At 38.3% G+C, this 17,900-nt stretch overlaps 1 protein-coding gene across 1 annotated transcript in view; it reads right to left on the reverse strand.

The window, feature by feature from the left end:
• Positions 1-17,900, reverse strand: part of LOC139724655 (activating signal cointegrator 1 complex subunit 3-like) — a 106,689-nt gene that overhangs the window by 58,626 nt on the left and 30,163 nt on the right. The window contains exons 3-12 of the mRNA XM_071635788.1: positions 17,038-17,140; positions 16,036-16,161; positions 14,404-14,604; positions 12,648-12,788; positions 10,464-10,628; positions 8,474-8,728; positions 6,957-7,088; positions 6,322-6,513; positions 4,322-4,546; positions 3,026-3,145 (exon numbers count right to left, since the gene is read on the reverse strand). Coding sequence (XP_071491889.1) covers positions 3,026-3,145; positions 4,322-4,546; positions 6,322-6,513; positions 6,957-7,088; positions 8,474-8,728; positions 10,464-10,628; positions 12,648-12,788; positions 14,404-14,604; positions 16,036-16,161; positions 17,038-17,140 — 1,660 coding nt within the window. The remainder of the gene's footprint in view (positions 1-3,025; positions 3,146-4,321; positions 4,547-6,321; positions 6,514-6,956; positions 7,089-8,473; positions 8,729-10,463; positions 10,629-12,647; positions 12,789-14,403; positions 14,605-16,035; positions 16,162-17,037; positions 17,141-17,900) is intronic.

The raw sequence follows: 17,900 nt of genomic DNA on the forward strand, positions 1-17,900 counted from the left end.
TGTCCAAGAACAAAGTAAAGCAAAGCGATCCATTATGAGGTGGGTCCCACCTTTAATTAGGATCGCCTTGTTTGGGTATCTCAACCATTTCAAAACCAATTTTCATCAAATATCAACAAATTTTAAATTCCTCTTAGAATGTTCTTTCATATTTCATGGAAGGTTTCTCATTATCTTTAAAAAAAAATCATCATCGAAACACATTGATAACCTAAAACCCCAACTCAACCGAAACTATACCATTCCTTTAAGATGGCATTATCACTCAGTCATCAGTCGAAGGAAGATTAATTAAGATATATTGACATTAGACGATGCTCATGGGAATTCTACCAGTTGAGTGACAAAACGGAGAGCATAGAAGGCTCTCTTGGCCTAATACATGGAACATTCACAGATCTCTAATTTCAACAGGACACATTATTGGTGGATATAATCTTATTATCAATGTGCTCACCCGCAGCCAAGTTTAAAATGTGTAAGGATGCGTTCGATGCTCGAAAGGCGCGCTGGCCGTAGACAGCGATGACTAGCGAGTTACCGAAGACCCCTATAAGTATGATGCTAGCCAAGAAGGGCACTTCAAAAGAGGCTTCTCTGATTGTCACAGACTGAACCGCGTCGTCGACAAAGCTTGAATTTGATTGCTCCACATCGTAGAAGTCTGTTTGGATCACTTCCGTAGTCGTATCGAGCGACATTGTGAAGAGACCGTGATCGCTGACGAGTTTGGTGACATCAGCTTTCACAGGCAGAAAACTACGGCGACTTCTGTCTATAGCGAGAATGAAATTTCCTACATGATCGCGCTTGCTTTAAACCGGAAAACGCTTTGTCGAGCAACCGCTGTTCTGTAGAATGCCTCATTGTAGACGCGAAAGCAGAAACAAGGTCCACGACACACGAACGTGATCTTGATACCTTTCATGATTGGCCGGACGGTAAAGACATGTCAAACTTCTAACCAATGGAATTCCATGTCTTATCTTTTCATTGCAGAAGTCAATTGGGTCAAACATTAAACTTTAAATCTTCATCTATATGGTAAAGGTTAGAAAGTTTCCCTTACATGTCCATAGTTTGTTTGCTCATCTCGAGCCGAAACGTATGACTACAGGGAATAATCTACTTTATGGCACATAATGGAAATATTATATACTGTTGATCTTGTTTGTTACGTTTAGGTAAACACCGCAGTGCGCAAATGGAGAATAACTCTGTTTAAAGAAGGCTTCAATACAAAATAAAAAAAAAAAATACCGAGAATCGGTAGGACGCTGAGTAACGTTATCACAGCTTCGTAATATTGTGATCGTGCTGAAGGCAGGCGCTGTAAGAAATCTTGTCGCATTGCAACTGCACGTGGAAACAGCTAATAGAAATGTTTGCACCAAGATAAATTTTCATATCTGCAGAAAACGAGCATTGGCGGCGTGAAGCAGTGGAGAAGTAATGCTTATCACATCATTCGCTTCTGTTCACACACTTCTTTATTGTATCTCAAACTAGACCACACAGGGACCTCTTGTTCGTGAATTTGCGTCTAGCACAAAGAGCTCTGAATAAAGCCATGCACCTGACACATACACAATCTTCATTTTCTGAAAGTCTCTTTTCGAACGCACCGCAAAATATAATACGATTAGGGAAATCCGGTAATAGATGATTTGGCATGGGCGTTGCACAATGGCAAAGCTTCTGTTCATTAAAAGATTGCAACAACTTGATTCGTTTCTTCTATTCTCCCCAGCCTCTCTGATGCAGGAATGATGATATTCACACGATCTCACGTGATTGGGCACAAAACCACTTCGAGGGTATAGTGTATTTTCTTTCCGCTCATATTATTTTCCGCTGCTCTGCTCAAACGCAGTCATGAAACTTCAGATAAACCTCAACAGACATTCTTCATGAACCGAAAATGTATTTCAAATCAGCACAAGTTCAATACTTAGGGTGCTCCATTATAATTATGTCACTGACGCCACTGTCATCCACAAGGAAACAACAGTGAAATTGATAATGATGATGATAATAATAATAATATAGTAATAATAATAATAATAATGATAATAATAATACTATAAAGACAACAATTACAACCAGTATTTAGAATACTTAATAATACAATATTTAATTTTCAAAATAGATTCAAAGCGCTCAAAAAATTACACAAAAGTACAAAAATTAACAAAATATTTACTGAACTAAACGAGAAAGAAAAAAAATAAAACAAAATAAACAATGCCATGAGATTGATCGTGACGTACACGGAACGAGCGTGATACCCACTGTGTGTGTGTGTGTGTGCGTGTGTGTGTGTGTGTATGTGTGCGTGTGTGTGCGTGTGTGCGTGCGTGTGTGTGTGTGTGCGTGCGGGTGTGGTGTGTGTGTGTGTGTGTGTGTGTGTGTCTTAGCGTCGACATGGCGTGTCGTGAAGAGAGAGCTTGCTGGCCGATGAAAATGTCGGGAATATGATAATAACAAGTTTATGATATCTATGATATTGATCATTGATGAATTTATTGGAATCGTATAATAAAAAAAATGTATGTAATATCATTGCGACGATGATAAAGTATGATAACAGCAGTGACGATTACAATTGTGACAATAACTACAAAAAAACAAAGAAGAAGAAGAATGAAACAATTATTAGGCAATTATGTTTCTATCACGTGATAAAACGTGTATTTGGGAGTTGAGTGAGCACTCATTTCTCTGTTGCAATAAGGAGATAAACTAAAACACACACACACACACACACACACACACACACACCTTAATTGAAGCCGTTATTTTTAAGACCACAAGACTGTAATGCGTTTCTGAAGGAATTACACGCTGCAAGCCTACTTTAGGGCCTAAGTATAGGTGTGGCGATTGTTCAAAATTATTTTCTAGTACCCAAACATGCGAATATAAAGCCCAACATCTAGAATCGCATTCACCAGCCTATGTTCATTCGGGCAGCTGCAATCAGATTATTCATTATTTATTATGAAAAAAAAAGTGTCAAAATTACCTCGACATCATCAAATGAAAGTTTGTAAGCCTCAGGATTGCGTCTCATCCGAATGTAGAGGTACGTGTATCTCAGCCAGCGTAGAGCCTCCTCCATGTTACTCACTGTGCCAAGCACAATCTGTAGCACAAGAAACAATGGGGTCATCCCATTAGATTGAGACGTGGCCATGAGTCATACAGCCCATGAGTTTGACATTGGAAAAAAATGGTCCATGAGTCATACAGCCTACGAGTCTTACAGTCAACGATGTCGATACTATAGGCAAGCGGGCCTTTTTTGTTTTATGATAGTGTCGAACTCCTGGACCTTGTTTGCCTTGTGTCTGATTCATGGGCCTTATTCACCAGCAAAGCTGGTGTCGTGCTCATGGGCTGTAGGACTCGTTGGTGTCGAACTCGTGACGTGCACCCGAAACAATAACTCTCTGCACCAATGCATATGTCTTGACAGGGGTACTAGTTCGATTTGCCCTTTTAGTCGTTCCTTACATGCAGATAAGATGCATTTTTAAATCTTTGCACTTACTTGAGATTTGTCAAGTTGGAAGTTACGAAGGTATCAGACAGGACTGGTAGACATGTTAAAGGTTATATGGACAATAAAATGTTTGGAGAAACCCTAAACGCAAACTCTAAACACAAACCTGTATTGGTAAAGACTGGCCTATTTATTTTGCCACTTTCATTGACAGATCTCATCCATTCAGTGAGACGTTCATTGTTCCTCCATGTGATACTCAAACTTGGAAAAAGTGCAACTTGTCATCGTTGTCTTTAAAGTTCATGTGCTCAGTCATGCATGACATTTGTCAACATAATTTGGTACCAATGGAAAGATAGCTCATGGGACAAACTTGCCCCGGTTTTGGCTGCACATGCACTCAGATCACGCTCTGTCTTTATCCAGAGGTATTTTTGTTGAAGTCTTCTTCGTTTCCATTATGTGACCAGCATATTGATGCCTTGCAGTAGTGAACCATGACTCTAGTGACCGCAAATCAGTAAAACTTAGAAACTTTCAACTCTTTCAAGATAAATTGTAGCTAAGAAAAAAGGGGTAAAAAGGGAAAAGCAGACAAATAACTCCATTGAATCGTATGGGAACTGCGACTCGCGTGAGACAACCGGAAGCGAACAAAGGCACTGAGGAATCCCACAGTGCATCTGTGACAGAGCTCTTCAGCGTGCGCAGAAATTTTCTGCGCATTGGCGATTGGAGAATTATGAAATAGTAGCCCTCCAAAGTTGGATTACTTTTTTTCATACGCATTGTATTACATATTGCCTATCTTACCTCGGCATTGAGATTATCTGCCAGCCTCATCTTGAACTTGCTCTCGATCGGATCTTGGGTCATAAGGAGCAAGAGGTAATGTCTAAGCTTCGAGCGAGACGTGATAATGTACCCTTCTCCGAAGGTATCAAACTGAGGCCGACCAGCTCTACCGAAGATCTGAAGCACGTCCAAAATACCGAGGTCTTCTTGTGTGGACGTATCCGGATTGTAGAACTTCGTGCCCTGAAAGCACGATATGAAATGAAAATGATAACATCCTTGTATGTCTATTCTACTAGTAGGCCTACTTGGGAAAGATGTGTAATGCAGTGCTCTCCCGTTACAACGAACACGGTTATAACGAAATTTCGTTATAACGAAGTCATTTTCTGATCGCCACTGACAAAGAACAGGGGCGGATCTAGGAATACCGTACTTCCAGTCCCTAGAGGACCCTTCGGAAGTGACGAACACAAGGTACAAGGTAAAAGCGGGCGCCAAAAAAAAAAAAAAAAATATATATATATATATATATATATATATTCTGGTGCCACTTCCGCGTTTCATCGGCTGACAAGCAAGCAAGCAAGCAAAAAAAAAAGGCTCCGATAACTAAAATAATGCGGATCGCTTATGAAAATACATAGGGGAACAAGTAGCATTTACAGAACGACTCTGCACGGGCGGACGCTTCTCATCACTCTGCGTTCGCTCCCCGTGTCACGAGAACTTGCGTTATTACGTCAATCCGAAATGAAATAAAGTTCATTTTCTCCGAAATGTTATTACAACGAAACATACAAACTAATTCTGATATACCTAGATGTTTGTTAATTAAAAAATGAAATACGGTTCGTTATAAAGCACATTGTGACGTTATTCCGAAGGCTCGTTAATATATAAGGTTCGTTAATCCGACAATGAAATAAAGTTCTCAGTACGAAGGTTCGTTAATCCGCAATTGCAATGAATCTTTGTTATTTCAAATGTTCGTTAATCGGATCATGAAATAAGGTTCGGTAATCCACAAGTGGAAGGAAAATGGTGAGTACACTAACAAAACCTCGGAATTACAAATCTTATATCGACTTCCATAAACGAATCTTATCTCACTTTAGGAATTATGAACTTTCGGAATAACGAATCTTCGGAAGAACGAGGCTTCAGAGAAACAAACGGTTTTTTTTTTTCATTTTATTTCATTTCATATCATTTCATTCTCGGACTAACAAACCTTCTAAATAACGAATCCCGGGAATAGCGAACCTTCGGAATATTAACTCTTTCAGAATAACGAGCCATCGGAATAACGAACTTTGATAGTAACCGAATCCAAAACCATCACTGTTTACACATTTTTTTTTTCAAACTATAGGCATAAAAGTACGAGCACCGTGATGCTCTCTCTTCAATGTAACATTAAAAAAAAAAAATAATGAGACAGCGTCCTATTTGGTATAGCTTTCCAGCACATGATGAGTATTCAATAAACAACATACAGTATGCGCATGGTTTACGTGTTTTCATCATACTGTATTATGTTCGATAATGACGATATTTCGATATAACGAAAGAATGGCGGTCCCGAGGATTTCGTTATATTGGGAGGGCACTGTTTATCATAACGAAGCGGCGGTAAGGGGGAGAAAGTAGACACATTATTAAGCATCGCTAGTGTACAAAAAAATAAAACAAAAATAAAACAAAAAACAAAAAGCGTGTCAGTAGACTTTGCGTCAATGAAAAAAACAACAACACTAACTTAGACTGTACAAACACTTGAAAGGTAATGGGCAATATACTTGCGTACACACAATAACGCTTAAACACAACTGAAAAGGGATATGGTTGTATCAAGATCTAGACTGCAATGATTCAATTAGCTTGAAGAAAAAAAAAAATCTGCATTTATTTTTTCTTCAAAATATTCTTTCCAATAAGAATGAAATGTTGAAATAAACGTTTCCACCATTGTTTCCTGCGCAAATCAAAGCGATTCGATTCCGAGCTCCGTGTACCTTGATAATGACGGCATGGGCAGGGAGGTTCACACCCCAGGCCAAGGTGGTTGTGCAGCACAGAACTCGGATCAATCCGGCAGAAAAGTATTTCTCCACGAAGTCGCGACTCTGCCTTGAGATACCGCCGTGATGTACAGCCAACCCCTTGGGCACTAGGTCCATGAGAATCTGGTCAGGAAGGCCCTCCAGCTATAGGTGGCATTGAATCAAAATCAAGCGATTCCTTATCAGCCGGGGTCAATAGCAGGTCGTAACACCAAGGAGCTGTAGAAGCTCCTTGGTAACACACAGCTGGACTGAAAATTAAACTGGATCTCAAATTCAAACTTAAAATCAAACTCATTCTCTATGGCATATTACATCCCAAGAGAGAAAAACGACAGTGGTTTTAAGGCTACTGGATCGAAAAATAATGTCAAATATACGATGGTACTCAGATGTCGGGTCTCTTCATACGCATGTTACGCATGACAAAGACAAGCGTTAAATCAATATTTCAGAAGCAGCATTTATTTCCCTACAAATCCACTTTGTGTATGAGTGTCTGTCGCTTCTTGTTGTTGATCAGGAAGGAACTAGGCGAGCTACCTACGATAAAACTAGATGGGTTTATTCTCATTGAAGTAGCCTACCTCTTTTTTGGCATCCTCGAATGATTCGTGCGTTTCTGTGGAAAAGGGCTCTGTTGGTTCCCTTTTGAGCCTTTTCAACAGTTCATCCGCGGTTTCACGGGTGCCCGCTCTTGAAAACACGAAGATCAGCACCTGCCACAAGATCGACATGAGCATACACTCTAGAAAAATCCGGGTCAGCACTGACCCAGAACCGAGTCCGTAGGGGGTCACACCCCGTTCCGGGTAAAAAAAAAAAAAAAATGACCTGGAATTTGGTCATGAAGACCCGGAATAGGGTCACCCTGACCCAATTCATGACTCTGAATGGGGTCATATCTGACTCCATTCCTTGTCATTTCTGACCCGGAACGGGGTGTGACCCCAACGGACCCTTCCGGGTCAGTTCTGAGAGTGTATACTGTCAAGCAACTTTAATTATACCTCATGAAATCTTTAAACACTCACGTTGAATGTTTTGCCTGTCATCCAATTTTAAGTACACAATTGCTGGGTACACTATTGTCAATATGTCACTTAAAATCGGCTGTCATGTCGAAGAAATGATTTTCCACTTGTTTAGTGCTTCGAATTATTGAATTCTTGCGTCGAGTTGTTTTTATTGCAACTGATTGACGAATTATCCTTCATTTCATAAGGACCGATTATTCAATGTTTCAGCAGTAGCCATAATTTAGAAAAAAAAAATCATGGGCATACATTTTCAGACTCCTATTCTGAAATATCAAATAACCGGTGTTTTGTTATTGTAACCCAATGATAATCGGAGCCATCCAGGCAAATAAATATACTTTGTGAAACCATAAACCTACATACAGGATCGCAGGAAATTGATGGGTTGAAAGGCATGTATTGCACGGATTTAAGTCAAACCTAGCCGTCCACTTAAATGAAGGAGTGATCAGATATTAATAGTACACAAATGATGCACATTACATAGGGCGTTTACTGAGAATGATCCATCCGATAGTGATTCTGGAAGAGTTTGAAACATACTAGTCAACTTTAAAGTGATGACATGGATCCTTTTCATTTGATAATCCATGCTATTAAGATTAATACTAATGTGAAACCGAACACGACGCAGTAGGTGATCCAGTCGAGCGAAGACGATCGTTAGCTGGAATATTTAGAGGTAATGGGACAATTAACCAAAGATTGTTTCGGCTGAAAAGTAACTTTCTGTCAGTATAATCATCCATTTTCAAGAAGGGCCAATACTCTGGTAGACTTGTCAAGGTTTTTGTAGGAACAAAGTCACGTATTTGAGCAATGGTATCGTTAGTAGCGGTCATTAGTACCTGTCATTAGGAAAAGATTATGCCCGCTGAGCTTGTCATACAAAATGAAAATCTGGTCACGTGGTTGCTCTCTGCCAATCATATGATTAGCATCCGCTATAACCATTTTGATACGGGTTTTTCTTACCTATTTCATTTGCACACATAAGTATACCCCTTCCGCTCCCCCATCCCATACACACAAATAAACAAGCTTGACAGACTGGGTTAACCTACTTGATGACCGTTCTTCACCAGCTCTATCATCTTCTCGTAGCAAACGTCGTTCATCAGATCTTTCTCTTTAGTCTTTTTGGAATGCAAGTTCTTAACGCCGATAAAAGACTGCTGGAGCGGGACGGGACGAAATCGGGAATCGAAGAAGAAAAGCCCCTTGTCGAGATCTACGTGGAGGAATTCCGCGACGTCCCTATAGTTTGGCAGAGTAGCCGACAGTCCAACAATTCGGACATTGTTCTGGTAGGCCTCGACCTTGACAAAAGTAAACGTTTTAATCGATATAAGATTTCGTAATGTAAACAGCTCCACTAGAGGATGTAATTGAGAAGTGTGGCATAAGTAAAATTACATGTGCTGATGATAATTATCTGCCACTGCCAAAAAGTACCAATTCTAATGCAGATATACTTCAGATTGAATCATGCTTACGTAAAATTCAAGATTGGTCTTTGAATCTCGCTGAAAGGACTCCAATGGATACAAAAATCAACCGAAAAGCTTGTAACACGCAAAAGGAAATTTGATCATAATACTTATAACTCAATTGGTTTTGGTTGGTTGGTTACCGACAATAATTGGTTGCCGATAAGGGCTTGTATCAAGTTTAAGGTTCTGACACTTGTATTTAAATGTTTTCATGATAATGCCCCTGCATACCTCAGTGGACAAATCAAGCCATATATCATTCTGTAGTAATCTAGGTTCAAAGTCAAAAAATCTCCTCTCTGAAATAAGTGTTAAATCCGAGACATTTGGTGACAGGGCTTTTGAAAAAATGGCACCATCATTATATATGGAGCAATCTCCCCTTCATCATTAGATGTATTACAGAGTATTGCGACAAATTCAAATCTGTGAAGATTGAAAACTCTAGAAAACTATTGTTAATTGTAATAGTATTATGCGAATATAGAAAGGCTTGGATGATTCTTTTTCCATATGTACACGCATAGAGACTGTCCTATGGTATTTTGCGTTCTAAGAACTGATTGTTATTATTATCATTATAAGAATAATGTGTTAAAGGGAAAAATAATAAGTGTATATAAATCATATATATATATATATATATATATATATATATATATATAACATATATATGTACATATGTCCACACTCGGCAAAAAATAAAGTAAACACTTTTTCCAGTTCACATTTCTCATAGAAGAATAACATAAAAATTAATGTATCATTTACCATACCAAAGGTAATTCTATTACTTATCCTCCGGATAAGTTGATACCAGTAGAAACTTTACGCATGAGTGAACACAATCGTTTTTTGTCCTCCTAGGAAAAAAAGTAAAAATTGTAGAAATTGACGTTTTTCATTCATTTACAAATACCCTTGAAGATAGCAGTGATTACAAAAGACCAATTCAACACACTAAGAGACATGAATGAAAAACCCAAAATGAATTTTTGTTCTCTTGTATTTCTTCATTTCCAGAAACAGAAATAAAAGTGGGAAACTGAATAAGGGAAAATAAGAGTTTTCTGTCAACTCAAACTTCCTTTTTTCATTCTGATAATTTGGGATTTCGAGACTTCATGATACAAATTCAAGAACCAAATATTGTTTACAATTTTCGTAATATGATAAAGCATTTCAAACATATGAATTTGGATTTGACAGAAGCCATTATTTTTCTCCATTATTTTTGTCTTTCTTTATTTGGGGGGGCTACAAAAACATTTTAGAGATCATAGGTTTATTTTTGCAAGCTAATTTGTGTTTTGTATTGTGTTACTGTTTTCTTTTGTTCTCAGTGTTATAATGGAAGTGCACATACGCATGAATGACAACTTGTTTATTTTTGTAATTTTGGAAGACAGAAAAAGCAAATACATTTGTATCACCCGGATTATTGTCCTAATCCACAACGCCAGTTATATCCTACGCGTTAATAATCCATGGTATACGTGATGGGTGCAGATAGACGTCTACGTCTCAAATCGTCATCATTAGTGTCCACTGATTAGCCTACCTGTCTCAGAGTTCGTGCGACCAGGCATTCGATGACGGCTCCCCTGTCTTCGTGCAGGAGATGAACCTCATCGATGATGAGGAGTTTGACCAGCTGGATGATGGTGGCGTCGCCCGTGCACTTCCGGGTGATGACGTCCCATTTCTCGGGAGTGACGACGAGCATCTGTAACGATTGTAGGTTGACTGTGAAATCGTACGCAGTGCAACATAGGAGGAATTAACCTTCCGGGTATATATTGTGGGTAAGCTGAGGGTAATCAGTATCAAAAAATTGAAGGATATGGTAATGCATAGGCTTTATCTAAAATCCAGCACCTTTCTTGGGATTTCTTTTTCTTTCTTTTTTTTATATCTAAGCTATATTAAAACCATGTTTAATCAAATAAAATTTAAAGCCCCAGTCACACTGTCCAAGACAACTCGATGGATGACCGCGGATGAGGGGCCTCCGGAGGCACTACGGCTGATCGGGGTAGTTATGTCATCTCATCCTTGTAGAGTGTCTATGTACGGCCAATTTGAGATAAGGAAATCCCTGGTGTTCAGGCAATCTCTTTAGCTCTAGAAAGTTCGAAACTTCATTATTTGCAGGTTTCGGTGATAATGTAATTATTGAGATTACAGCTATGGTTGTTCCGAATGTAAATATAAAGCTAGACAAAATCCTGGCTTTCCCATACTCGCTGAAGACTTCTTTGATGACGTAAAGTGCATGTCATAAAGACAACCGTCGGGTTTCATATAGATGAATACTACGGGAAATTCATATCTGATTATCTCAAGGCTTTCAGTTCAACTATTCTCCCTCTATTATATTCAATATTCAATATTCTTAACACGCAAGTTTAGCAAATATAACTACTTTTATTGAAATCGTATTTTGGGCTTGGGGGGGGGGGGGGATGGGGAGGTGACACAATATATGCTCCCGCGGCAATTGCTCCAGTCTCATTTTCTGCAAGGACTCAGGGAAAGAGCTAGGGTTGTGACCATACGGTTTTAGATTTAGTTTGATTTGAGGACTAGGATAGGGGATAAGGTTATGTTTGTGGGACAAATTTAGATATATTATCATGGCAGCAATTGTCGTAGTAGCAAATGTCATAGAACTTTTTTTTTGGGTGGGGGGCAGAATAATCTTACATGTTTATTGTTTTCGTACTATACTTTTTTTACCCTCACTTGACTTTTGATAGAGTTAACTACCTAAATCTTCAAAGGCAACTTTTAGATGTTACGTATTTTTTCCCACTTTTTTCCTCCCCTCGGCAAAAGTTGTAATACGGTAAGACTTTTAACCTTACACTTCAATCCTTTTTTATAAGGTACTCAGATTTCCTCATTGACTGTAACAATTCTGAGGGTAATAATGGCATAAAAGATTTCGATGTTTGCATTGAGACATAAAAACAGGAAGAACAGAATATATTGTAGTGGTAACTGCATTTAATGAAAAATACTTTATTTATCAAATAAGTATTTTTGTCTCCAATCAGAATTCAGTTGTGTAATGATAAATGATTTTGAGTTTTCCCATGAAGTGGAATTATTAATAAAACAGCTCTTTCAACAAGGTATTAACTATGGTAACGAATCGCCTTTGCCCTGAGTGGACTAGAGCAATCTGCGATTTGAACATTTACTTTCATTTGTTAATATAGAAAAGACAACTATAATTTTTTTTATATCTGGAATGCTTCGAGGAAACGACGAAACAAAAAAGAATAATCAAAAAGGGATTGAGATCCAATGCTACCAGGAGTTTAAACTTTGTGCCACCACCAAGCAATACCAGCCTGTGACTGCTAATAGGTGGTTAGAATTTTGGGGGTCATCCCACTAGACCGACACCCACGAGTCATACAGCCCACGAGTTCGACAGTGAAAAAAGGTCCATGAGTCATACAGCTCACGAGTCATACAGCCCGTGAGTTCTACACTATCATGACTATAGGCAAATAAAGTCCATGAGTTCGGCATTAGGTATAAAAACAGCCCACGAGTTCGACAGATACAACTTAATGTGTCGGTCTCGTGGGCCTTGTTAGCTTAGTGTTGAACTAATGGGCTGTATGATTCGTGAGCTGTGTAACTCATGGGCTGTATGACTTGCGAGCTGTATGACTCGTTGGCTGTATGACTCGTGGCTGTCGGTCTCGTGACTTGCACCCGCAAGACCAACCTGTGACTGCATGATCTCTCTCTTGGTGAGCCTCGAGTCCCCGGTCAACTCTTTCACGGAGATGCCCAGTGGTCTGAGTCGCGAACCAAACGTCTTGACCATCTCAGCTGCCAGGGCTTTCATTGGTGCCACGTACACGATCTGAACGGACAAGAAACGCAGAATCATGATACCCTGTCCCACAGTACAATTTCATTAATGGGGTATAATCAAGGACGTTCTAAACGTTACTTTTGAACTATATGGTTTGTTTGTTTGTTTGTTTATTGTTTATAACGTTACGCACTGTCATGTCTAGGGAAAAATCAGACAAACAGCCCTGTCACAGCACACACCGTTAATTAATAAAGTCCCATTTTATCCGTAGGGAACGTGATGAATATTTGAAATTATGATTTTGAATATTCATTGGCAGCATTTCAAAATCAAACTTTCATTTGAGTCCAAAGTTTGTTGCTCATACTTGTTTGCTCCTAATCTAACTTTTTGTTTGTCTCTTCAATTTGATTTTTTTTTTAAATTTCCTTCTGATTTACTCACGTTTAATAAACATAAACAGTCTCATTTCATCTGTATCCTATGTAACATAATGTAGTAAACATTAAAGGAGCCTACACTCTAAGAAAACTTCGTTCAATTTTGCATTTTTACCTGTTTCACACTGGAAGCACCTTAGCGGGTGCAACTTTGCACGTTTCTGGTCTGAGTTGTGCAAAGTTGCACCTTTAAAGGTGCTCCCAGTGTGTTACCGAAAATGAAAGTGCCAAGTTCAACCTATTTTTCTTAGAGTGTATAATAAGGTGCCAATATCATAATTTCTGCAGCAATATTCCCCAAAGACTTGATGGACTATAATATTATGGATAGTGGAGGTTTGCTCTGAATTCTCATGGACAGGGCATTATCAGAAGTTTATTATGAAAGTCCATGATTATGCATTGCAGGGCGAACTCGTAACCAATTAATTGTTATACCTGTTACTGTGGTTGTGCTATAATCATAGCAACGAAGACACGAGACCCTGACTGATCATGTATTATAGGGTTCAACTAGAAAGTCCTCAAGGAGACCTGGGAAATATTTTTATCATTCTAGGAATCATGAAAGATGAAGCGATTGAGATCTTCCGCCCAGTATGTCTCTTTTATGTTGCCAGTATGTCCATTTCTTTAGTGTACAAAGGGACACCCGAAGATGATATTGCACGTCTCTGATAAAGTGATTAACAATGATAGAGTAAAATATTGATATTTCAGTTATTAAAGTTAGAAAATTTCATGATTATCTTGGTATGATCATCAACAACATCACTCTTTGTACGTGTTATCGTCATCCAAATCAGTTTCATTATAATTTTATCTTTGAATAGTCTTCAATCAGTACCATTATCATCGCCACGTAATAATGTATCATCACCATTATAATCATAACTACCATTGGACTGACAACGTACATAATATTATCGCATGTGCTTACGCGCTTTCGGTGAGAATTCTAAATACCACGAGATGGTCATTTCACGGTTACAAAATAGACGTGGAGCTCTGACGTAGCGTTTTGTTCTCAACATAAACGCGAGTAATGGTTGTTTTACCTATTTAAATGCTGATCGCTTTGATAAATTCTTAGACTAACGATTACAGATTCAAACTTAGAGGGAAGGAAGATGAGAAAGGATGAAGACAATAATCGACTAACGAAGATAAATCTATGTCGATGCTGAAAGATCAGCTGTGTCTGATGAAATCCCGCTCACTTTGAATTCATCAGTTTTGACCACACCCTGTTGGATGTGCTTCTTGACTTCGTGCAGGACCGCCAGCATGGCGACGTTCGTCTTCCCCGCTCCAGTCGGCGCGCAGACCAGCAGATTCTCGTCGGTGTTGTAGGCCGCGTCGAACACGATCGTCTGAACGAGATTCAGTGTCTCCATACCACGAAAGGCTTTCTGGCTGGCCTTTGGGTTTCGGTTGTAAAGTGATAGATTCATGTAAGCAATCGGCTGTATTTGCTGCATTTAAACCGTATAGGCAATATCCACGATATAAGTACAAAATCGGAGAATGTTAAAACACAACAAACCTCTATAATGTCGGCGGTTATTATGACTTTTATCAAATAGGCACACATGCATACACACGCAAACATACACACACACATGAGTATTAATATAACTATTATGATCGTATATGTGTAATTATCATACGATACATACATTATATCAAATATATTGTTACAATTTCACATATATCGTAATATATCATAATTGTTATAATGTCATTATGTACTATGATAAATGCATTGTATTTGAAAAGCACTGATGTCATCACTTCACTGCTCCCAAATTCATTATAGAACGCAAATATTATGTGATGAAAATCTGGGGACCGTTTCATAAAACTTCTTATCAGTAACAAATGCCACATTTCTACGACAAATTTGCTCTCAGCCAATCAGATGAAAGGATTTCAGTAGCTTGTAACATCTATGACAACTTGTCACTGATGACAAGTTTTATGAAACGGGCCCCAGGTTAATAACTTACCATGAAGTCATTCAAGACAACACTAAGTCGATGTGAAAAATACAAGTTATTCTTACTGATGTCATGTTAAATGGACATTTTGTGAAGATCAATGTTCAGGTGAATGGGAGACTTGAACATGAATTTGTGGTTAATATCCCTGCTTCGCGCGTGAAAGCATGTAAAACCGTAAACTTCCACAACATGCGTGTTTGAAGTCAAACTTTGACGAAATCTTTACCATTCTGCTCGTCTTTTTTTTTTGCTTTAATCAATTACAAGCAATGATTTCAAATTTAAAGATTGATTTGAAATTGGCCTTTTTAATTCAAGTATTATCTAAAAGAAAAATCTGTGATACAAACAGTATTTCTGGAAATAACGCTTCTTCATTAAAAATTTAAACGTGTTGATATAGAGTTGAGTGTGATTTTTTAACACAAATTAAGTCCAAAGAAAACAACTTTTTTTCGGCGTTTGTCGCATAATTTTGTTTATTCAAGATCTTGTGGTCTTTTTTTTCTGTACCGATCATGTAGACATATGAACATGTTGTTATCCCTGGCTGGCTATGTATATTCTCAACGACATGCAAGTCATTTTTTTTTCATATTTCTTTGTACATTGTTGAAAAAAAAATCGAAAATAAAGTTTGAATTTGAATTTGAACTAGAATCATAAAATGTATGTACTATTTCCCGAAGTATGGCCGACAGCTCGATATCTCATTGTGTTTACTGAAAGCCACATAGCTTCCTGACAGGTAGATTCTCTAGGGGAAATTTATTTGTCTTAATACGCTTTACAATGGAAATGATTCCTCTTTAAGATTATACCTTAAATAATTACTCGTTATTATCATACCTTATCCAACTCCGCGACTGGAATCAAATCGGGTTTCTTTATGGCAGTAGTAATCTCCGGCGGCGGAATAACGACCTCCTCGTACGTAGGCTTGTTTTGGTACCTGCTGTTGGACGGCAGGTCGATCTATGCATTGCAAGAGAACGTTTGTAAACCATCTTCAGACATTAACGATGAAGGTAGGGCTACCTCCCTGTTTGACAACTTCTTCAGGAGTTATCAATTATCGTTATCCCGCATTGGAGACTGTAGTAGTCAAAGTTTCTTGACCTACCACAAGTCAGTAATTAATGGTAAAATACCTGCTAATGTAGCACCCAAGGTTTGGGATAAATAATTTGGGCAACTTAAAAAAAAAGTGACCTCCTATGCGGATATTACGGTTATCGATCATCGCATTGCAGGGCTGGAGATTGCAGTGTGTATTGGATATGGATTGTCATCATAATCATCATCTTCATCATTATAATTTGATTTATTTCTAGCACTTTTAATCTGTTGATACCCTTTTCCTTGTTATCTCATCCTGGTTACACCCGCGTGAAACCATCCAATGACAGTTTATGAACTTTCCAAATAAGGACATGAATTGCAACCCGTCCTTCAACACATCAAAAGGAAAACAATACACTGAGAAATACTTGAAAAGCTTGTCTTGTCTGATTTGACTGACATATTTAATATGGATTTTGATTGTCGTTACTACTTTGACAACTTCTTTAAAAAAAACAACTTCGTTATGCACTAGACAATCTTGCGATGTGGCTGATATTCATCTGGGCAACTGTTTAGCAGTAATTAAATAGAAGTATCAGTAGAAGTAGTAGTTAGATAAGTGTCTATCACTGCATCAGAAGATAGGACGCGCTAGTGATCATCACCAGAAGCAGCCGAAGCAGTAGCAATTGTAATGTAAAAGAGAAGTACATGGAGCTCTTAGTCAATGCTAGTGGTAACATTATGATGAAAATGTGAACATGTGATTAAATTTGGCTTCCTTACCTTCTCCCCTACCACCGTAAATTTCGAGAGTTGTCCATCTATCTTGTAATCATAGATGTGTGGATAGGTCTTCTGGTTTCTTCTATTTCTGGATGTTTCTCTTCTAAAGGAGCAAGTGGAGCAATACAGTGGGATTGAATATCAGGTTACCTATAATCCTTCGTTATCAGCTGGTTATCATGGACAAAATACACTGCAGACAATAAAAGGCCCGAAATCTGAAAAGCTGATTAAATCTAAACTTATCTTCTAATCCCATTGGCATGGTTTAGACAGTCACTGCGATTTTGTACAGCGGAGTACAGATCAATCCATGGACTATTTTAAACGTCGTTTGAAAGTTGCAAATTTTAGTCCATTGTCTACAATTCGGAGGTTAAACTGTGAATATGATTGAATTGTCCTCGGCGAATTTGGCCCATAAGGTTTTCACGGTATTTCAAGTATGTCCTCGCTTTTGACTCGTTTTACCGATCATAACTCGATATCCTCATTATAATAGTATAAAAAGGTTATCAACAACACCAAATCAAACCCCTTGCAATAAAGAAGTTTGCTATAGAACTACTTGCCATTGGAAAGTAAGATAAGTTGCCAAAAAAAAAAAAGTAACTTTAAGTATGTTCGGTACAATCAGTATATTCCCGTATACAAATGCTAGGCTATAATATGCGTGACTACATGGCTCGGGTAAAAGTTGATTTTTAAAGGGTAAATCCAGTCCAAATGTAAGTTAGTCCGATAAGAAAGAATAACATATTTCGAGTTCCACAGTATACTTTTGATCAAAAGCGGATGAAAAATAAGGAAGTTATGACATTTTGAAGTTTCGCTATTTTTTCGTAACGAACCTTCGGAATAAC

This window comes from Diadema antillarum, unplaced genomic scaffold (genome assembly GCF_040938485.1).
Source record: "Diadema antillarum isolate AM-2024a unplaced genomic scaffold, OU_Dant_1.0 scf00000015, whole genome shotgun sequence".
Taxonomy (NCBI): domain Eukaryota; kingdom Metazoa; phylum Echinodermata; class Echinoidea; order Diadematoida; family Diadematidae; genus Diadema; species Diadema antillarum.